This window comes from Drosophila nasuta, chromosome 3, assembly GCF_023558535.2.
Source record: "Drosophila nasuta strain 15112-1781.00 chromosome 3, ASM2355853v1, whole genome shotgun sequence".
NCBI classification, from domain to species: domain Eukaryota; kingdom Metazoa; phylum Arthropoda; class Insecta; order Diptera; family Drosophilidae; genus Drosophila; species Drosophila nasuta.
In genome coordinates this window covers 20611854-20631727 of record NC_083457.1, presented here as the reverse complement: position 1 = coordinate 20631727, position 19874 = coordinate 20611854, and the positions used below count along the sequence as shown (strand labels likewise).

General features: G+C 35.1%; 7 protein-coding genes across 8 annotated transcripts; 6 read left to right on the top strand and 1 right to left on the bottom strand.

Annotated features, from left to right (window-relative positions):
• Window positions 1-340: 340 nt before the first annotated feature.
• On the top strand, window positions 341-1272 carry LOC132790037 (uncharacterized). The gene is made up of 3 exons (XM_060798460.1): window positions 341-529; window positions 595-963; window positions 1043-1272. The coding sequence occupies exons 1-3, from the start codon at window positions 509-511 to the stop codon at window positions 1223-1225; spliced, it is 573 nt and encodes a 190-aa protein (XP_060654443.1). The 5' UTR covers window positions 341-508; the 3' UTR covers window positions 1226-1272.
• Window positions 1273-1838: 566 nt separating this feature from the next.
• LOC132790654 (gram-negative bacteria-binding protein 3) lies at window positions 1839-2375 on the top strand. The gene has a single exon (XM_060799277.1). It carries the CDS (start codon window positions 1893-1895, stop codon window positions 2265-2267), a length of 375 nt encoding a protein of 124 aa, XP_060655260.1. The 5' UTR covers window positions 1839-1892; the 3' UTR covers window positions 2268-2375.
• Window positions 2376-3016: 641 nt separating this feature from the next.
• LOC132790971 (uncharacterized) lies at window positions 3017-3661 on the top strand. The gene is made up of 2 exons (XM_060799736.1): window positions 3017-3160; window positions 3219-3661. Exons 1-2 carry the CDS (start codon window positions 3122-3124, stop codon window positions 3513-3515), a joined length of 336 nt encoding a protein of 111 aa, XP_060655719.1. The 5' UTR covers window positions 3017-3121; the 3' UTR covers window positions 3516-3661.
• Window positions 3662-8037: 4376 nt separating this feature from the next.
• On the top strand, window positions 8038-8758 carry LOC132793408 (uncharacterized). Its single transcript, XM_060803324.1, has 2 exons — window positions 8038-8098; window positions 8156-8758. Exons 1-2 carry the CDS (start codon window positions 8060-8062, stop codon window positions 8453-8455), a joined length of 339 nt encoding a protein of 112 aa, XP_060659307.1. The 5' UTR covers window positions 8038-8059; the 3' UTR covers window positions 8456-8758.
• Window positions 8759-14901: 6143 nt separating this feature from the next.
• LOC132790827 (proline-rich protein HaeIII subfamily 1) lies at window positions 14902-16302 on the top strand. 2 transcript variants are annotated; one of them, XM_060799537.1, is made up of 5 exons: window positions 14902-15061; window positions 15121-15144; window positions 15305-15391; window positions 15454-15525; window positions 16042-16302. In XM_060799537.1, exons 1-5 carry the CDS (start codon window positions 14966-14968, stop codon window positions 16168-16170), a joined length of 408 nt encoding a protein of 135 aa, XP_060655520.1. In that variant the 5' UTR covers window positions 14902-14965; the 3' UTR covers window positions 16171-16302. The 2 variants fall into 2 exon arrangements, with proteins under 2 accessions (XP_060655520.1, XP_060655521.1); XM_060799538.1 differs by lacking the exon at window positions 16042-16302 and adding an exon at window positions 15621-15814.
• A 75-nt stretch (window positions 16303-16377) lies between these two features.
• Window positions 16378-16860, top strand: LOC132790828 (uncharacterized). The gene has a single exon (XM_060799540.1). The coding sequence runs from the start codon at window positions 16507-16509 to the stop codon at window positions 16855-16857; it is 351 nt and encodes a 116-aa protein (XP_060655523.1). The 5' UTR covers window positions 16378-16506; the 3' UTR covers window positions 16858-16860.
• A 1332-nt stretch (window positions 16861-18192) lies between these two features.
• On the bottom strand, window positions 18193-18756 carry LOC132792193 (uncharacterized). The gene is made up of 2 exons (XM_060801449.1): window positions 18663-18756; window positions 18193-18605 (listed from the first exon to the last, which is right to left on the bottom strand). Exons 1-2 carry the CDS (start codon window positions 18699-18701, stop codon window positions 18285-18287), a joined length of 360 nt encoding a protein of 119 aa, XP_060657432.1. The 5' UTR covers window positions 18702-18756; the 3' UTR covers window positions 18193-18284.
• Window positions 18757-19874: the final 1118 nt, after the last annotated feature.

Here is a 19874-nt window from a genome sequence, read left to right as displayed (position 1 = left end):
TTTGATCATCAATTGGTATTTGCATATATATGTATGCAGCTATGTTTTGTTTGTAGCGAATTACAAAGGTTACATTCACAGCAGATTTAAATATATATTATTTAATATATTTAATTTGCTCATCCGAAAGTTCAATTGCGCTTGTAATCACGATGGTGATTAACAGCTTTGATTTAAGTTCGAACATCGAGTATATATGTTATAACTACACAAATAAATTGAATACAATTTAAATGTTAAAACGTCTTGTTTATGAATGCGAAAATAACAAACTGAAAACAAGTTTGGCTTTAAAGCTCAGCTTACGAGTATAAAATGCGAACCTGAGAAAGCCAAGTTAAAGCACTGAGTAATACCAGTTTTGAGTTGGGATTGTTTTTTGTTGGTGAATCCAACTATTGCGACTAACGAAAAATTGCCAGACATTTCTGTTTCGTATTCGGTTTCGGTTTCAGTTTCCCAACGCAGTTCAACAAAGAAACACAGCACTCTCTGTCTGATATATATCATGAAGCAGTCTATAATCTTGGTAAGCGACATAGCCTCTATTACTCAGCATAAACTACAACTAAATTTCCGGCTTAATGCTGCAAGGTCGCCATTTGTGCATTGGGCGTTACTCAGGCCGATGTGTCACATTTGCATTTGAGCACAACCCCCGAGCCACATGCTCCTGTCAATCCCTATGTGTTCAGCTATCAGGCGGGCCGAGCACCAGGCCATGTAGATCGACAGCATACGGAGGTCTCGGATGGATCTGGTGTCATCCGTGGTGCCTTCTCCTATGTGGATCCCAAGAACGAAGTGCGCACTGTTCAGTATGTGGCCGATGAGCATGGTTTCCATCCGCAGCTGAGTCATCAGCTGGAAGACAGCGCTGCCGTCAAGGCAGCAAAGCGTAAGCATTTGGACGCTTACAATCGCATTGCGCAAGAGCATGCCAACCATACACCGGGCCAAGTTGTAAGTATAGCTTTGATCATGTGAGCACATTGTATTGACCGATTTTTATTTAATTGCATTTGCATTTGTTTTATTGCAGGCCATTGCGCACGCTCCCCGTGGAAGCGCTGCCGTTATTCATGCAACACAAAAGCACTTAAGTGCCTTTGAGCGAATCGCTGCTGAGCATGCGGCTATTGGAGCACAGCAGGAGGCTCAACGTTTGGCATTGGCTGCTCAGTCGGAGCACAGTGAATACGAAAATGGACAATATCATCCATAAATTGCCAAACTAACAAAGTTCAACTGAATAAAGGTTTCATTACTGATTTTTCAAATGTTTCAATACGTCAGCGTTGCCATCTGATAAAAGCTTGCTGGCAGTGTTGTAAAACAGTTGTATCCCATTGTTGTGTTGTCGATTTGAATTATCAGTTATTTGTATTAATTTCAATGCAAGTGTAATTTTGATGCAATTCGAAATTCGAATTTAATTTGACATTAATCCAGTTTTCTAATATGTTAGTTGTTGCTGTTCCGCCGACTATAAATAATGTCGATCACATCTTAAATTGAAATCAGCTCGTTTAACTCTTGTACAATGTATGTAAATCGCTTTTGCGCTGTTCATATTACTAGCTGTGGTATTAAATATATTGCAGATTGAACGTTATGATACATAGCTATGTTATAAATAATGAGGAGACGTCATGTGAATATGCTGTTAAAGTACTGATTTGTTTAAAACGTCATTAATTCACTGATAACCTGCTAGCTCTATATTTTGTGATTTATTTGAATCTAATAAGCACAAACAATATAATAGCTGTGAGTTAATGTGACTTGTTTGTTAATCTTTCTTGCCATCCTCTCTCTCTCTCTCTGTAGAGCATTCGTGTATTTAAAAAAACAGCTTTACAGATCGGAAAGAACTGTCAACGAAATAAGAAATGCTTTTGGCATTACGGCTTGCTCTCATTCTAGTGACGATATTATTCACCAGTGCTTACAGAGTGCCAAATGCCCGAATACGAGTCTTCTCTCCAAAGGGATTTGAGGTCTCCATACCTCATGAGGAGGGCATTTCGTTGTTTGCCTTTCATGGCAAACTGAACGAAGAATTTGATGGATTGGAAGCAGGCAGATGGTCACGAGATATACCAAATGCGAGAAGGGGACGATGGACATTTCGGGATCGTGAAACTGTCTTGAAAGTGGGTGACACACTCTACTTCTGGACTTTCGTCATCCACAAGGGCCTAGGTTATCGCGAAGATGATGGAGCATACGTGGTGAACCAAAATCAAATCGTCAGAGAGCGGTAATATTTATTTGTAAAAATATTGAAAATAATGTACGACACATGTATGTAAACACAATCAAGTTAGAACAAAAATAAAGTAACATCATGTGATTAAATTCTCAACTACGAATTTGGTGATCTCTTTTGTTAAAATGTGTAAGTTATTTATTATGAAAATTTAATTTAATTGGATCACAAACTTATTTTCTTTCTCAACAGCAATTGTAATTGTGAAATATATTTATATTGGTAATCAAAATCTCTACTTATTATATTATTATTATTATATTTTTTTTGTTGCACGCAGATGAAGTTTGTTTTACATATTTGTTATGCCAATATTTACCCCATTACAAAAAAAAAGTAAAAGACAATAAAAAATATAAAGAGACTTCGCACGTTATTGTGGAAATTCTTTTTTATTAAGTATGGCCTAGCTGTTATGTCCTTCGTATTAATAGGAGGTCTCCAATCGATCTTGCGTCATCCGCAATGTCAAGCTTTTAATTGGACTACACATAGCGAAAGAGCAAGCTAACCATACACCGGGACAAGTTTCCCTGTCGTTGAACCGTCAGTTGGAAAATGGACAGTATCCAACTAAAGATTTCATCTTTGTTTTTGGTTTTTCAAATGCTTTTTTATGGCAGCGTTGCCACTTAGTAAATACTTGAAAGCAGTGTTGCAAGACAAACATATTCCCATTGTTGTATTGTCGATTTTAATAATCAGTATTTGTATTAATTTCGAGTCATTTCGATGCCGATTAAGTTCTGTGATATGATAGTATGTTGCTCTTCCGTCGACTACAAATAAGTCCGATCGCGTCTCACTTTTCGGCAGTTCAATTTTAATTGTTCGTTTAACTCTTTCGCAATGCAGATCGCTTTTGTGCTATCCATATTCCTTGCTGTGGTAATTTCCAATAAGAACACTCGGATTAACAATTTATTAAATATATAATATATTTCAGCTTTGTATGTGCTGTGGTGATGAGATATTTCAACAATGTCGAGAACAATTTGGCATAACTGAAGCTGAATTGGACTCCATACCAAGGGATCAACCCGTCGAAAGCTTGTCACTTAAGCTAAAGTGCTATGCCAAGTGCACCATAGCCGATATCTTGGGAGATGATGGCAAACTTGTCGTGGAACGTGTTCCTAACCAGAAAGGTTTGAAGTGCAAGGAACAATTTGATAGCTACGTTATCAACAATGAGGAAGATTCTTGTGATTATGCGGCTAAAATTTTGAATTGCTTGAATTGATAACCTGCTAAGTAACTTTTACCAATTCATAAATTTTCAACCAGAAATTTTATGATCTTTTTTTTCGAGTGTTTGTTTGAAATAAGCAATTTGAAATAAATCTCAGAATATGATTGAAATTGCAATATCGTGCAATGCTACCTAAACGCATCTTTTTCTTTGTTTTGCTAATAATGATAATGTTTCTTGAAAGCTTCGATTTTTATTTTTATTCCCTTTAGATTAGAAGGATACTAAAATTACTAAAACGTCTCTTGAGATACTAGAGGAAAAGGCGTGTAAAAATACTGATACCGCAAGATCTGCCTGCTATGTCTGCTTATATCCTAATTTGTCTGTGATGTATGTACATATGTATGAATTATTCTTAATGTTTTGAAATCTAGTTCTGACCTCTCACTAAGTTATGTTATTATAGTCAATATGTGAAATTGATAATATATGTATAAATACTTTAAGCTGCCACACAGGTAGCTGTATGCTAATTTAACAACCTAAATAAACTGAAAACAAAAATCATAAAAAATGGAATAAAGCGAACCATAAGATACTGGAAACAAAATATGTATGTAAAATCGTTCGCAATTAGAGGAGAATCATTACCAGAGAAAAGCGTTCAGAGTGAATTTAAAAGTGGAATCGTAAAATCTTATGCCCAAATGTAAATATATCAATCTCAAGTAAGATCAAAGAGGGAAATGTAATAAAATATTAAATTAAAATCATTTCCACAATTGTGCCCGATTTGAGATTTTTATACCCGCTACCCATAGGGTAGAAGGGTATTATAACTTTGTACCGGTAGGAAATGTATGTAACAGGTAGAAGGAGGCATCTCCGACCCTATAAAGTATATATATTCTTGATCAGCGTCAACAGCCGAGACGATCTAGCCATGTCCGTCTGTCCGTCTGTGTGTCTGTCCGTCCGTCCGTATGAACACCTAGATCTCAGAGACTATAAGAGATAAAGCTATAATTTTTTTTCGACAGCATTTGTTATGTTTGCACGCAGATCAAGTTTGTTTCAAATTTTTGTCACGCCCACTTCCGCCCCGCAAATCAAAAAAATCGAATAACAAGCGTAATTGTAAAGCTAGAATTGTGGATTTTGGTATATACAATAATCACTATAGTATTTATGATTGGTTGCGATCAGATAAAAATTGTTTAAGTTATTAAAGAAATAGTTTTGTATGGGCAAAAACGCCTACTTACTAGGTGTCTGAGTTGCTTTGGCCGACAATCTGGTACATTGTGCCGTCTATGGTATATTTCGAATGGTGTACTATATCGATATACCAAACATATCATTTGGTATATTTTTAGTATTTTTTGTATTTTCGGTATATTTTGAAAATGATACCGCAATATTTTGCCTTTATTAAAAATGGGTAGCGGGTATCTCACAGTCGAGCACACTCGACTGTAACTTTCTTACTTGTTTAATATGTATTTGGCGTACCAAAACAAGAGTAATTAGAATATTCCAGCCATTTGAGGTATACGGGGATTTTTTAATCAGTGAATGGAAGAATTTTAGCTAAGAATATTCACTTTTAACTATTTGTATAACTCATACGCAATGTCGTCCGGTTTTCTAATTAATTTATTTTAATAATTGTGAAATGAACAATACAGAAGATCTTAGTTGTGGGGTGTTCTTTCTTAAATTTCTATGCAGTAGACCCAGAGGGGGTCTTAGTCAACATTTAACTTACATACATATGTACATAGTATTTCTTATCATACTATACATAAAAGTGTTCACGCAATTCATAAACGATTTACAGAGCTACAGCGTGCATAAATTAAGATCTTCAATATTAAATTGTCTTAATCTGACAACTGACCACTCCATATTAAATCCTCTCTAAGAATTATAGACAGAATCGGAAATGCTCTTATAGTTCAAAATTTCCAAAAGCAAGTTGTAAAAAATTTGCAAATCTCACGCACAGGCAACAACATCACATAAGCAACAACAAGTGTAATACGCAAGCGAACAAAACGAGACAAGTGAATGCGAAAGTTCACCGCCCCTTAGGAGAGGCTTCAAGCACGATCGAATAGCGGATAGATAGTGACCAGGGTTGCCAATGCAAATTTATACATTTCCCCAAAAATCGGGATAAAATTCCCCAAATTTGGGGACAAAATTCCGCTGATTCCCCACAAATTCCCCACATATGTTTTTTTAAATGAAACAATAAAAAGTTGAGTATAACTCATATTAGTATTCTTAATTAATTAAAATTAAAACTCAAACAGTTAACATTCATATTCTTTTCCATATTTTTGTGGATAGCATTTTGTTTGACGGGCTGAACTTGACGCTGCCGCCTAGTTTTTTAATTCCTTCTCTTGCAGCCATAAATGATACAACAGTATCTGTATTCAGTCGATTACGGTTCAGCATCAATGTTTTTTTGAACTTCAAGCCCATGTTGACAAAAATCCAGCATTGCGTGAGCTTGCCATTCATCGTCTAATTTTTGTGCTGTCACAAATTTATAAAGGACAGGAAAATAAAAAATGTAAAAATCCCCGCATTTTCCCCACATAATGCCAATCCCCAATAAATCACCAATCAACTTAAAATTCCCCGCACTTTGGAGAATTTCCCCACAAATTGGCAACGCTGATATTGACAACAAAAACTAATGCGTACAGCTTCGATTACGTGTTTTTATACCCGCTACCCGGAGGGTTGAAGGGTTTTATAATTTTGTGCCTCTAGCAAATGTAGGTAAGAAACAGAAGAAGTCATTTTCGACCTTATAAAGTATATATGTATATTCTTGATCAGCGACAACAACCGAGACGATAAAGCCGTGTCCGTATTTGCATCTGTCCCTATGAACACCTAGATCTCAGAGACGAAAGTTACAAAAATAACTTTACAAATTTTTTATTTGCGATTAAACAAATTGAAAGTTTTTCAATAAATAAATTTATTGAGCAAAAATTGCCTGCAGTTTCTAGTCTTAAATTGGTTTACTTGAGAACCATACATACTTTGTAATACATACATACTGTAAAATTACCGATACTGTCAGATTTGTTTTCAGTTCAACATTACGTCGCGATAAGCCGACCTATTCTCAAATTTGAAGGTTAAACAAGTAAGAAAGCTACAGTCTTGTGTGCTCGACTTTGAGATACCCGCTACCCATTTTGAATAAAAGCAAAATATTCCAAAATATTCCCACAAAGGGTATTATAACTTTGTGCCGGCAGGAAATGTATGTAACAGGCAGAAGAAGCCATCTCCGGCTCTATAAAGAATAAATATTTTGGATCAGCGACAACATCCGAGACGATGTCCGTATTGGTATCTGTTCGTATGAACTCCTACATATGTAGATCTCAGAGACGAAAGTTACAAAAATAACCTTATAATTTTTTTATTTGTAATTGAAAAAATTAAAAGTTATCCAATAAATAAATTTATATTGCAAAAACTGTCTGAAGTTTCTTGTTTTAAATTTCTTTACTTGAGAACCATATGTTACATATTTTGTAATATGTACAGTAATATTAACGCTACCGCTAGATTTGGTTTTTGTTCAACATTGCGTCGCGATAAGCCGACCTATTTTCGAAACTTGAAAGTCAAAAAATGTTAAGCGTGTGCACTATTAATGATAGTTTCACGATTTTTACATAAATCTAATAAAGTGCGCATATCTTCCGGTATAGATACCGCAGTTGAACGCGTGATCCAAAATCTTGGGTAAACCTATGACTTAGTTTTTATATGTGTGTTATATGTACATATGTTGTATGTACATGCATTATTTTTTTTTTTTATTTAAAACTTCTTGGCGATTTGCTTATGAAAATAGTTAAATAAATATGTTAAAAATAAGTTCATATCTCAAAGACGACTTGTCAGCGACCTTGAAAAGTTCAGCACGAAACATCCCTTGAAAAACTGTTGCCGAACATAAAATAAAATTTTTAGAATCAAAAATTTAGAATTGATATCAAGAATTATTATTTCTAATGACTTGTTGTAGTAGTACAACGGCCTTGGTTATCGCCAAGATGATTCAGAATACGTGATGAACTAAAAATCGTCAAAATCAGTGTCAAGTCCAGGTTCTTCAGGAAAATTTGTATTTTATTTGGACGTCATATCAATCCTTCATGGGACTCACATGAGTACATATGTAAGTTATGATTCTTTAACTCGAAGATTGGTTTTTATACTTGTATGCATTTCAAATTAATCTTATTAATATAACGACAAAGTTTATATACAAACAAAAAGCATATATTTATTGATGTTTATTTATTTTTATTTTAACGAACAGAAGGTCATAACTAGTACTACTACTTACTATTAAACAGTAAACAGATTTATAGAAATAAGCATTGGCGCTTGTTTTTGTTTTATACTTCTTTTTTATACAATGATAACAAAACGTTAGAAAACAGTGCTGTTAGATTTTCTGTTGCTTTTCCGTCGACTATAAATAATGTCGGTAGCGTCTCAATTTCCGTCAGTTTAACTTGAAGAGTTCGTTTAACTATTTCGCAATGCAGATCGGTTTCTTGCTATCCGTATTCCTGGCTGTGGTAAATTCCAGTTCGAACACACACATAAAAATTTATTAAATATATAATATATTTCAGCTTTGCATATGTCATGGTAAAGACATAATTAAAGACTGCCAAGAAGAATATGAAGTAACTGAAGCTGAAGTGGACCCCATATCGAAGAAAGCACCCATAGAAAGTTTGTCACTCATACTTAAGTGTTATGCCAAGTGCACCATAGCTCATCTATTGGGAGATGATGGAAAACTTGCCGTGGAACGTGTTGATAAACAGAAAGGTTTGAAGTGCAGGAAACGGTATGATAACTTAGTTATCACTAATGAGGAGGTGTTTTGCGATTATGGTGCTAAAATTCTGTATTGCTTGAATGAATAACTGGTATTCTATAATTGAAATAAAACAACTTCTTGTGATTAAATTGTCAAATAGAAATTCTAAGAGCTTTTTTTTGGGTTATTGTTAAAATAAACCCAAGAAAAAACAATACCGAAAAAAAAAAACAAAAAAAAATTGTAATAAGCAAGAGAACGAAATGAGACAACCGATAACGAAAGTTCACTGGTTCAAGCACGATCGAATAGCGAAGAGCTAGCGAGAACAACAAATAATGCTCTCTGCTTAGTTTACGTCTTCATTATTTTTGGATTATGCTACAGCACACAACACATTTCATTTAGTTCCACAAATCCACAATTTACATTAAAAACGAAAAATAAAAATTATGTTGACAATTTTAAAAATTGTTCAACGAAAACAAATTAAATTTGATTTTAACTTTATATTTATTTGACTTGAAGCAACTTTCTAAGCCGTTTAATAGCGATTTATATTAATTTATTATTATATCATTTGACCTGAAACACATTGCAGGCGTGTAACTTTTGCATGGACTATATATTATATAATATAAATGCATTTATATGTTATTATATAGGAAACAGTTCAAATGCTAAGTCAAAGAATGCCAGTAATTTCAAGAACGACGATAACGTGTAAACTACAATGTTAGAGTAGACGCCAGCTGCCAGTACTTATGCTTAAGTTAACTTGAACTTATCGTGTACTACCGATATTTGCAAGAATGTCTTTACAAATACATATTTCGAAAACTAGTAAATTGTCTACATTCTATGTAAACATTTTATCAGCATTTTGTATGCTTTTTGGGGTCTGGAAATTAACAACTAATTCCTCTGTCAAGACTACAGTCTGTCAAATTTATGAAGATTTGGTTGCTAGTAGTCTAAAATTAGAGAAGTTATTTTAAAAATTATTGTATGTGACAAAAACAGCAGTTCCTGTCGATTCTTAGTTGCTTTAGTTGATAATCTTGTATATTTTGTAATCTACGGTAATATTTTGAGTGCAATAGCATACCGATATACCAAATGTAGCTTTCGGTATAATTTCGTATTTTTTCGGTATATTAATTAGGTTTATTTTATGTTAAACAATGTTTTGCTTTTATTCGAAATGTAATAGATTCGAGCTTTATCGACTTATTATTCTTTCTTATTTTTTTAAATACAGAATATAAGTTTACCAATTTAAAACTTTTTTATTTAAAGAATGTAATCGGTAGAATGTAATGGCATAATTCGGTATGTTTTACTGAATAAGCACTATTCAGTATGTGTGTCACATAAATGTAAAAATGGTTCGTGAGTATTTCACAGTCAGGGTCACTCAACTGTAGCTTTCTCCCGAGTGTTTTAATATTTTTATGAAACTCGAAGTCAATGTCTTAAATCATAATTTTAAAAGCGTTGCGTTTGAAATGAATAAATGCGTTAATACAATTAAGTGCACTGATATTTAAATAAAGAAATTGGTTTAATGAAAATGCATTAATTATACCTTTAGTTCCGAAGCGTGTGATGGATTTAATTATTTTTGATAATAAAATTTGGTATGCATATTTATAGCCTTTTAAACGCTGCAATTAATCATAAGAACAGCATAATGCATTATTGAACCGGAACGGAATGAAATACGGAATGCTGTTGCATCAATTCGGCCAATATAATTTCCTTTATGGGAGCATTCGGTCATATGTATGTATGGTATGCTGAGTGCTCCGTGTTTGGTGTTCAGTGTTCAATGTTCAGTTCACCAAGCGGCAATCCATCAAACCCACCAAGTGTGCGTCGCACATGCAAGAATAAAGTTGCCAAGGATTCGCAAGGCAAATTGATGAAGTTTTAGTTGCGGCAACTGTACAACGTGACGTGTGCGTTGCTAGACTTTGCTAGACGCAATGGGTCACGCCCAGAGACGTAGCTATGGCCTTCGCCCATGCTCAGTTCTCTTTTATGGTTTTACTTATTTTCCCTATTTGTTGTCTTTTTGTCAGTCTTTGGGCTCTTTGTGCCCGTTCGTTAAGTTTTTTGGTTGTAAGCAACAACAAAGCAAATGCAATTACAACGCAACGTGAACAAATTTTTTGCACTCACTGTGCACATTCGGAAGCGGACCCAAATTGGTCTGGCAAATGTTTTTTGCACGGCTTCCCTAGTCTACAACTTGCAGTACTTTTATAATTTTTATACTTTTGTGCATTGCGTAGTTGCTGCCACCGTTAAACGCTTCATTGCCGCCTGCTTTTTCGTTACGCCAATTGCGAAAAGTGCAACAAATGTTGCCAGCTCAAGAGCAAGTGACTTAGTGATACCCTATGATAAGCTAAAATATTCAAATTTAACATTTTTTGTATAAAAAAATGCTAGCTTTAAAATGTTTATTTGTTCTTCGCTTCACGTATTTGAATATTTTGATAATAATATTTTTATATATCCTTAGCATTATTGTTACCCTTTTAATTTATAAATTAAAAATTATCAGACCTTATTTATAAAATACTACCCACAAAGATGCTTTAACAATTTGTTGGTAAGGGTATACTTTAAGTTATTTATCTTGCCTTGAATGTGCTATTTATTTTCGCGTAAATAAATGACCCATTGTTAACTTGTGGGCAGATGCAAACGACTTATCAAGGACAAAGGTCCTTGACATTAGTTATCAGGTGTTTGAATTTCGTTGCATATCTTGTAGAAGAACCCTTTGGTAAGGGTATAAAAGCCTGCTACTCACGTTCAGGCGCTTAATGCTTGACACGTTTCGCTTTTGGGGCGTGCCCCGGCAGCTGGTTGCATACATATACACACACATACAGATATACGTACACATATTTTTTGTATACACAGTTTGTTAGGGAGTTGGCAAGTGTCATAAATATTCTTTGGCGCTGCTTTATTTCTTGCCACGACGACGATGGAGACGACGAGCAGTTTATCAATAATGCAAAACATTCGAGCAAGGGGTATTTACACCCGAGTCAGCACAGGGGCCGCCAGTCAAGCGGTATAAGTTGCCTCGGCTTCTGCTCCTTGGGTCACACACTTTACCTCACAGCGTCGGCACTCCACCACCACTTCGCTATTCCCATTTCCATTCTCATTCCAATTCCCAAAACGACAGCAATAGCATCAACATCAGCATCAGCATCATCATCAACATCATCATCAGCTTGAGCATCAGAAGCAGTTGCATTTTGTGTGCATGTTTGTCGATTTGACTACGATTGCGGAAACGTATACAGTTCGTTGATCATTATCCGGTTCGTGAGGCTTTCTTGGCAATCCTTTTTGCCAGACACGTGATGTTCTTGGTCCCACCCCATCAAGAGAGGCAAGGAAAAAAGGAGACACAGGGCGAAGCAAAGAGAGGTCTTACTTATTATAGTAAGCACTTCGAGTGGGTATTTAGTAGTGACAACTAAAACACATTTCAATTGCTGGACACCAATAGTATGTATTGAGAGCATTCCCTAGCCTGGTTTATGTTCGATCTAAGTCCAAAGTGTTGAACATTTCTCGCCTGGCTGAATGGCAGGCACTTTACCAATTGGCAGCTCGGCCATAATACTTACGGCGCATTAAATGCTGCCCCTTCGTAGGCTGCTAATGGAGCGTGTTGTAATTGCATTTTGTGCATTTCAATGTGCATTAATAAAGAGAGCATTTCAATTGCAAACAATATTTGCAAAATTGTTGAAAATATATTTTTTAAATTAAGCTATTAAAATTACTTTTTTTTAAGAAATCTGAGTAACCCTTATTAGATAATCCGAATTGTCTTTGACTAAAATAACATTATTATTATTTATTTCCTAACTTTATTTTTTCTACAGTTCATGTGTATTTTAGCCAGATCTGAAGGACTATAAGTAATTGAGCTATTGTCACTGTGCTCTGCATATAATTTTATAGCTGCCAGCTTTTTGTTGATAGCTCGAGTTTCACATCAGTTAAGCCTAAAAGTAGACTATGTAAGATATATTAATTTTTTTATGAGCTGAAGTTTTCACTTTGAATGAACAACTTTAGTGAGTTTGAAGCATTGTTTTAAAGAGCTGTCGCATTGTACGCGATCGAAATCAAATTTCGTGTTATCTGTGCTCACAACTCAAAATGGGTACATTTGATGCGAGTGGCGGATGACAGCCGAGATGGAATCATACATACATTTGTATGTATGTACGTTTGTATGTATCTACTACTCGAAAGAAGCTCAGCGTTCGAAATCAAATTAGAGCAAATGCGAGGCACTTGGAGGAAATGCGCACTGCAAGTCACAGGAAACAGGAAAGCGCGGAGAGGCTGGCGAAATCAAATAACAAAATCTGATTGAATTGAAACTGAGGTAAAGGCAAAGCTAGACGTTGGCGTAGCGCTAAAGGTAAATGGTAAATGGTAAATGGTAAAGGTAAAAAGTTAAGCGCTGATTTATTGATTTTCAAGCAGCATCTTCGACATTTTCCATCTGTTTTTTGCCAAATTAAATAAAGTCATTTTAGGGCTCCGGCTTTTAGCTGTTGCAAATTGTTGAAATGATGCAACAAACGTCGCATTTTTCTTTTTGTGCCGACATCTGTAATTATGTACGAGTATTCTCTGAAACAATGTCAATTTGGGCACTTAGGCAACCCTAATTTTATTTACAACACATTTACTTTTGTCCGCTCAATGTTCACTTTCTTTGTATTTTTTTTAATGTTTCATTTTATTTTTATTTTATTTTATTTTATTTTATGGTTTATTTTTTGTCGTTGGCGTTGCTGCTGTTTGTTTGTTGTTTGCGCTTGGCGTTGAGTAGCGGAAATAGTAAAAGTTTTCTAATGAGAAAAGTTTACACACAGAGACAGCAAGGAAGCTCGAAGGAGAAAGAGAGTGCGTAAGAGAGAAAGAGTGCGAGAGAGATAGAGAGAGAAAGAGTATGCATGATAGAGAAAGAGCGGGTGCTTTCAAGACGCAGTCTACAGTAGGCAACTCATACAGAGAGTGGAACCGTTGGAGCGACTGGGTAACATCGTTGTTGTCCACGTTGGCGACGAATTTAATCATCTGCCTCTGCTGTTGCCTTTTGTTGTTGCTCTTTGCTGTTGCTTTTCGCTGGAGCTGTGTACGCGAATGTGCACATCAAAAACTAAACACGTCAAAGTAAGCAACGGAAATGAGAAAAAAATGCTCTTATTTATTTTGCACTCTTTTCAACAATTTCGTTGTTGTCGCCTGCACCTCTATTTGACTTCAGTTAGACAGCCAGCCAACCAGAGTGAGAGTGAGAAAGCGACAAAGTTTAGAAGTAACGGAAGCTAGAGAGATTACAACACCCCATTTGCCATTTGCCATTTGCCCTATGTCTTGTGTCTTTTGTCACGCCAACATCAAAGCGTGTAATAATTTCAAAAATTATGCATAATATGGAGGTGGAACATTTCGTGTCGGAAATGATAAAAGATAGCGTGAAATGAGCAATTCTTCTCTGGCATTTGGCGAGTGCCAAAGTTGCACTTCACATTTCTGAACTTGACATCAACAACATCTCTATGAGTTCATCATTGTTATAGATAATTTGAATTATTTTAAGGACTTTAAAATGGGACTCCCAAATCTGCAACCATTTTTAATTCTACTTTATTCTGAAATTATAAGTTATTTCTTTTAGAAATTTTCGGTATCAAGAGATAAAAATAACAATGGCCTACTCCAAATTATTATAGTAGTATAAATAAATTATATCTCTATCTCAAACGGACATATAGACAGACAGACGGACATGGCTATAGATCGGGTGGGACATGCCTCCTTCTGCCTGTTAAATACACACCCTATGGGTAGCGGGTGTAAAAAGTATAATTTTAAAGCAAGATTATTCTCCAACGCTATAATAGCAATAATACATATCAATAATAATTGAAAATTTGATGACGGCTTAAAGCCGGCAATGCTCGTATTCGATATTTTCTTTTCACATTAAGATAATAACTCTTAAATATGTTGGAAGGAAGTTAAGTTAAGTACAGTTATGTTTTAGCTAAATTGTATAGAGAAAACAATACAAAAATCGAGATATTCTTTTAACCGGACACTTATTTTGGACCTACCAAAGGAAGTTTTCAGAACATTGATAATTACGTAAGGTAATCTAATTTAAGTATAGACATGAGAAGGTCTGTACATAATCACGCACATGAAACAAATGCGCATACTCTTTTCAGAGTCCGCCCTTTTCGTGTTAATGTATCTTTAAGATACATCTTGTGTTATGTCATTTGTGGCAGCTGCTAATAACTATGATTTAATGAACAATTGAAATGTTGTCCAATGCCGGATAGCAATCGACAATTATTTGGTAAGCTGACGTTTTACATGATTTCGGATAACACTTAACAAGCCAATTAAAATCACAATTCCCCAATGCAACAAACTGTATATAAGAAGCTTAGTTTAGCTGCATTTGACACCAGTTAACCCGGAGAACACAGTTTCTCACTCCACAATTTGGACTTTTCTCCTCTGAACGGAACGTGATAGCTAGAAGATGAAGCTATTTTGCGTTGTTTTGGTTATTTACGTGTTGGCGTTAACACTATACGGTGTCGATGGACGTGGCGGTGGAACCACAAATGGTCTCGAGGTATGTGAGATATGATTGCCAATTTTGCTTGGAAATTTCAACACTTCTTTTGATTGCAGAAATCGATGGGAAATCATTTCAGAGTAAGTTGATAACTGCAAGTATTAGAAAAATGAATGCAATACCTATGTTGCCAGAAGTCTCGTCGTGCATTAAACGTAGTAGATGAGACACAGGCAATCCGAGTCGAACAGGGTTATAGGCTTTTAATGACTGGAATTGTTCACTGCCTACTTATTCTAGGCACGGCGCCATGCAATTGGAGAAGCAGCTTTGGAAGGAACACAGTACGGCAACGAGCAACCCCCACCACCGCCACCTCATTTCAGAGTAAGTATCCCGATAGAATCCTGCTTTTGAGTGCCTACAATGGACACTTTTCTCGTCAACAGTCGCGTCGTAATGTTGTCAACACAGAGGATCATGGACCGCCCCATGGTGCGAACGATACTCCACACATGAGAGTAAGTATAAATTAATTCATAAGTTTCGATATTAGTTCCTCATTCTCAGCTGCCATTCGTTTAATGCATTGGCAATGACTTTCTCCCATCTACAGAAACGTCGCCAAATCCCCCAAGTACCCATTCCGTCAGATAATATGCCAGTTCCGCCAATATAAAGGGAAACATACGAAAATTGGCTTGAATAGATGTAGTAATGTTGTGCATGTCAGGGGAACCACAAAATAAACAAATTAAGAATCAAATGAACGTGAAAATAAAACTTATATACAGCATTCCAAAAAAGTAATTTCAAAATCTCGTTCAATTATTTCAAGTCCTTGGGACTGTAGGCTCATCTCTTTAAGGCAATGCTTTTTCTTTGAATACATATTCCAAACACTATATGGATTCTTTTTTTAATATTTTACTTTTATTTATTGAATTTTCTCTGTTTAAGATTTCTTAAGTGCTTCACTATTGACGTCTCATTACGAATTCCGTTTAATTTTTTTTTCAACTATTTTCCAACTACAGCATCGTCGACAGATGCCCCCAGGACCACCACCACCACCAGAGGGAATGCCTCCACCGCCTGAGGGAATGCCACCGCCACCACAGGGAATGCCACCACCGCCTGAGGGCATGCCACCACCACCATCTTAAAGAAAACGAACAATATGCAGACATACGAACTTACTTAATATCTCATATACAGACCTAAAGCGCTTGTCTAGGGTAAGGGATTCTCATCCAAAAACGCAGTGATATTACCAACAATAAAACAAATTTAAAGCATTCCAAAAAAATATTCGACAAATTTCTTGCGAAGCAATTAACAAATTTTCTACGAATTTTATAATCCACGCTCATCCCTTGCAGCAGGTAGCACTTCCATTAAATTGGATGCGTACCTGTGATCCTGAACGGTCCTGATTTCGAGTATTTAAGGGACTGCGAAAATGTTTCATTTATTCAGTTGTTGTTTGATACTCGATCAGGATGAAGTTCATCGCGTTATTCTTGCTGTGCAGCCTGACTGTTGGTCTGGTCTTGGCGTTTCCTGACAATCATATTGCAGTTGCTGATGTGTCAGCTGGTGGCATGCATGTTGATGCAATTTCCGACCGTGGAACAGGAGATGCCGCCTCAACATCGCAAATTGCTCGGCTACGTCAGTCTCGTCATCTTCTGAAGAAACTTTTCAATCCCGAGCCAGAGGTGATAGTACAACCGATTATCGTGCAACCCCAGCAACCACAGCCGTTTTTTCCTGCTTTTAATCCCTATGTTGGTACTGGTCGAGGCTTTGGGTACGGTAGTTTTCCTTATAATCGACCCGTTGGTTATTGATTGAACAAGCTGTAAATAATATGTATTGCAAAGTTTAATAAAGAAATTTAAAAAAAAGAAAACGTTGACTTCTTAAAGCGCACAATTTATTCCTTTTTTTTTGCTTTTTGTTTATGCAAAGTCAAATTTCCTAAGCGCAAATCCCTTAAGTCCAAAACAGTCGTCGATGGTTGCGCTCGTCTGCTCCTCGTTTCGTGGCTCTCGTAATGCCTAATTAGGCATGCCGGGCACGTAAGTCTAATTCTCAAAAAACTTAGCGAAGGTCGCGCCTCGGCGCTTGCGCCTCAAATTTTAAATCTTTTCAATAATGTAACAGAGAGTTCACGAAAATCTTCAATTAAAGTACAGGTTTTTAAATTTGTCATGAATTGTTATACAAGTAAATTAACTCTTTTGATTTTTGTTTTAAAACAATAGCAAAAAAATAATAGCTTTCCAGCAACCGCCATGTCCGTCTGTCTGTCTGTACGTCTGTCTGTCTGTCCGTATGAACACCTAGATCTCAGAGACTATAAGAGATAGAGCTATAATTTTTTTCGACAGCATTTGTTATGTTTGGACGCAGATCAAGTTTGTTTCAAATTTTTTCCACGCCCACTTCCGCCCCCGGAAATCAAAAAATCGAATAACAAGCGTAATTTTAAAGCTAGAATTGTTTTGGCAAATACAGTAATAACTATAGTAGTTACGATTCCTGAAAATTTGGTTGCGATCAGAAAATTGTCGAAGTTATTAAAGAAAGAATAATACCGCAAAATATATTGCTATTATTCAAAAAAGGTAGCTGGTATCTCACAGTCGAGTACACTCGACTGTAGCTTTCGTACTTGTTTGGAATTGAAATAATTATTTTGAAATTATTGATGAACTGCATATATAATATATAATTCATATGTACATATTAATTTCCATTTTCAGCATCGATCAGAATTTTAAGATCGTTTTTTAATGGATCTCTTTTATGAGGATGGTTTGGGATTTATTATGTTCCTTTTAATGCAGCGCGATGTATAGTTGATTTGCATGCATTTTATATTTCTATCGTTGAATGTATTATTAAAATTTGGATTGAAAATAGGATAAAGCTAATTGTTAATTGTAAGATGTTGTTTGTCGTACAACAAAAACGAAAACACTAAATGCGTCAACGAAACACAGAACATTAATTATTCTCGCTGACGTTTCGTTATTCTATCGCTATTGAACCCGCTTAAAGAACCTTTGTTTTTTAATTGTCTTATTTCGTTTTCTTCCGAATTAGATTTGTTGTTTTATTTTTGCTCTTGTTGTTTGTAAGTTTGTATTTTAATATAAATCCCAAAAAAAGTCACAGAATTTCTGGTTGACAATTTAACCACATAAAGCGCTTTATTTCAATTAAATTGCTAGAAAAATTATTGAAAGCAAAAATATGTATAGAGTTTCCACTAATCGATTCTAGTATTTAATTTATGCAAGCACTCCAGAATTTTAATAGCATAATCGCATGACTCCTCCTCATTATTGATAACGTAGTTGTCATAACGTTCCTTGCACTCCAAACCTTTATTCTCTTCATAAACACGTTCCGCAACAAGTTTGCCATCATCTCCTAAGAGATGAGCTATGGTGCACTTGGCATAACACTTAATCTTGAGTGGATAACTTTCGACGGGTGTATCTTTTGGAAAGGAGTCCAGTTCAGCATCAGTTACGTTATGTTCTTCTTGACATTTTTCAATTACGTCTTCGCCATTACATATGCAAAGCTGAAATATATTATATATTTAATAATTTTGTATGTGCGTGTTCGAACTGGAAATTACCACAGCCAGGAATAGGGATAGTAATAAACCGATCTGCATTGCGAAAGAGTTAAACAAACTGTTCAAGTTGAACTGATGAAAATTTCAGACGCGACCGACTTTATTTATAGTCGAGGGAACAGCAGCAAAAAACTGATAATTGAAAATGACAATATAACAATACCTCTATTATGCAACACTGTATTTATCATTTTGCATTTGAAAAAACAGCAATAAAACCTTCATGCAGTTGAAATCTTTAGTTTGGCAACATTGTTCCGACACGCCTTCCAAGATAAATGTTAAACAGCCTGTGATCCTCTGTTTAACGTTTATCTTTACAGTTTACCAACGAGCGTCATCCGACAACTTTATATCACTATAATAACCAACGTAATATTATATTAATTTAAATCCAGAATTTTTATTACTGGTTTTAACTTAAAATATATCATCTCATATATTTTTAAACGTTTTGTTTTCTATATAAAATAATTCAAAACAAAAAAGACAAAAGCTTATTTCAACCAGCTGGAAATGATTAATTATAAATCCGTTAAACTTTATATTTAGTGCTTTTTATGTCCTTACGTCCGTAGTTTTTATTTGTTTATTTAAATACTACAAAAGTAATAATTAAAATGAAATAATAAAAATACACGCTTGTTGTTCAAATATAATACCCAATTTCAGAGCTAAAAGAGCGTTTATATATTATATAATTTATATACTGACATAAACGATTGAAATAGCGCCCAAATAAAATACAAATTTGTCTGAAGGACCTGAACTTGGACTTGTGAGAGAGATTACTCATACAAAATTGAGTTTCAAAGACTTTTTGCTTTTTGGAAATTGTAATATTAAATAAATATAACATTTTATTCACATATGATTACGTTTTGTAAACTATAAATATGAATTTGTATTATTTTTTAGGCAATTCCTTCAAATAATACCAACATACAATACAATTTCAATAGCATTTATACTAAAATGGTTCTGGCAGGAACTTAATTTTTCAAGATACCTTTTCAATAATGGGAAAATTTATTGATATTAAGAAAATTATCGTTTTAATAGAACAAATTGTGTGGATTCCCTAAATTACACATAAAATACATTGTAATGAATTCTTAATGTATTGATTTAAAAAACAATCTGTGGACAGGTGAAGAAGATGAAAGGAGTGGATATGAAAAACCACACCTCTGCTCAGTAAGATTTTTTTTC

Excerpts from the sequence above, each read along its gene's own strand:
- LOC132790037 (XM_060798460.1), top strand. The coding sequence starts at position 509 with ATGAAGCAGTCTATAATCTTG. Across the intron at positions 530-594 it reads TGAAGCAGTCTATAATCTTG|GTCGCCATTTGTGCATTGGG; the intron begins GTAAGCGACATA and ends TAATGCTGCAAG. Across the intron at positions 964-1,042 it reads ACCATACACCGGGCCAAGTT|GCCATTGCGCACGCTCCCCG; the intron begins GTAAGTATAGCT and ends GTTTTATTGCAG.
- LOC132790654 (XM_060799277.1), top strand. The coding sequence starts at position 1,893 with ATGCTTTTGGCATTACGGCTTGCTCTCATTCTAGTGACGATATTATTC.
- LOC132790971 (XM_060799736.1), top strand. The coding sequence starts at position 3,122 with ATGCAGATCGCTTTTGTGCTATCCATATTCCTTGCTGTG. Across the intron at positions 3,161-3,218 it reads TATCCATATTCCTTGCTGTG|CTTTGTATGTGCTGTGGTGA; the intron begins GTAATTTCCAAT and ends AATATATTTCAG.
- LOC132793408 (XM_060803324.1), top strand. The coding sequence starts at position 8,060 with ATGCAGATCGGTTTCTTGCTATCCGTATTCCTGGCTGTG. Across the intron at positions 8,099-8,155 it reads TATCCGTATTCCTGGCTGTG|CTTTGCATATGTCATGGTAA; the intron begins GTAAATTCCAGT and ends AATATATTTCAG.
- LOC132790827 (XM_060799537.1), top strand. The coding sequence starts at position 14,966 with ATGAAGCTATTTTGCGTTGTTTTGGTTATTTACGTGTTGGCGTTAACA. Across the intron at positions 15,062-15,120 it reads GAACCACAAATGGTCTCGAG|AAATCGATGGGAAATCATTT; the intron begins GTATGTGAGATA and ends TTTTGATTGCAG. Across the intron at positions 15,526-16,041 it reads ACGATACTCCACACATGAGA|CATCGTCGACAGATGCCCCC; the intron begins GTAAGTATAAAT and ends TTCCAACTACAG.
- LOC132790828 (XM_060799540.1), top strand. The coding sequence starts at position 16,507 with ATGAAGTTCATCGCGTTATTCTTGCTGTGCAGCCTGACTGTTGGTCTG.
- LOC132792193 (XM_060801449.1), bottom strand. The coding sequence starts at position 18,701 with ATGCAGATCGGTTTATTACTATCCCTATTCCTGGCTGTG. Across the intron at positions 18,606-18,662 it reads TATCCCTATTCCTGGCTGTG|CTTTGCATATGTAATGGCGA; the intron begins GTAATTTCCAGT and ends AATATATTTCAG.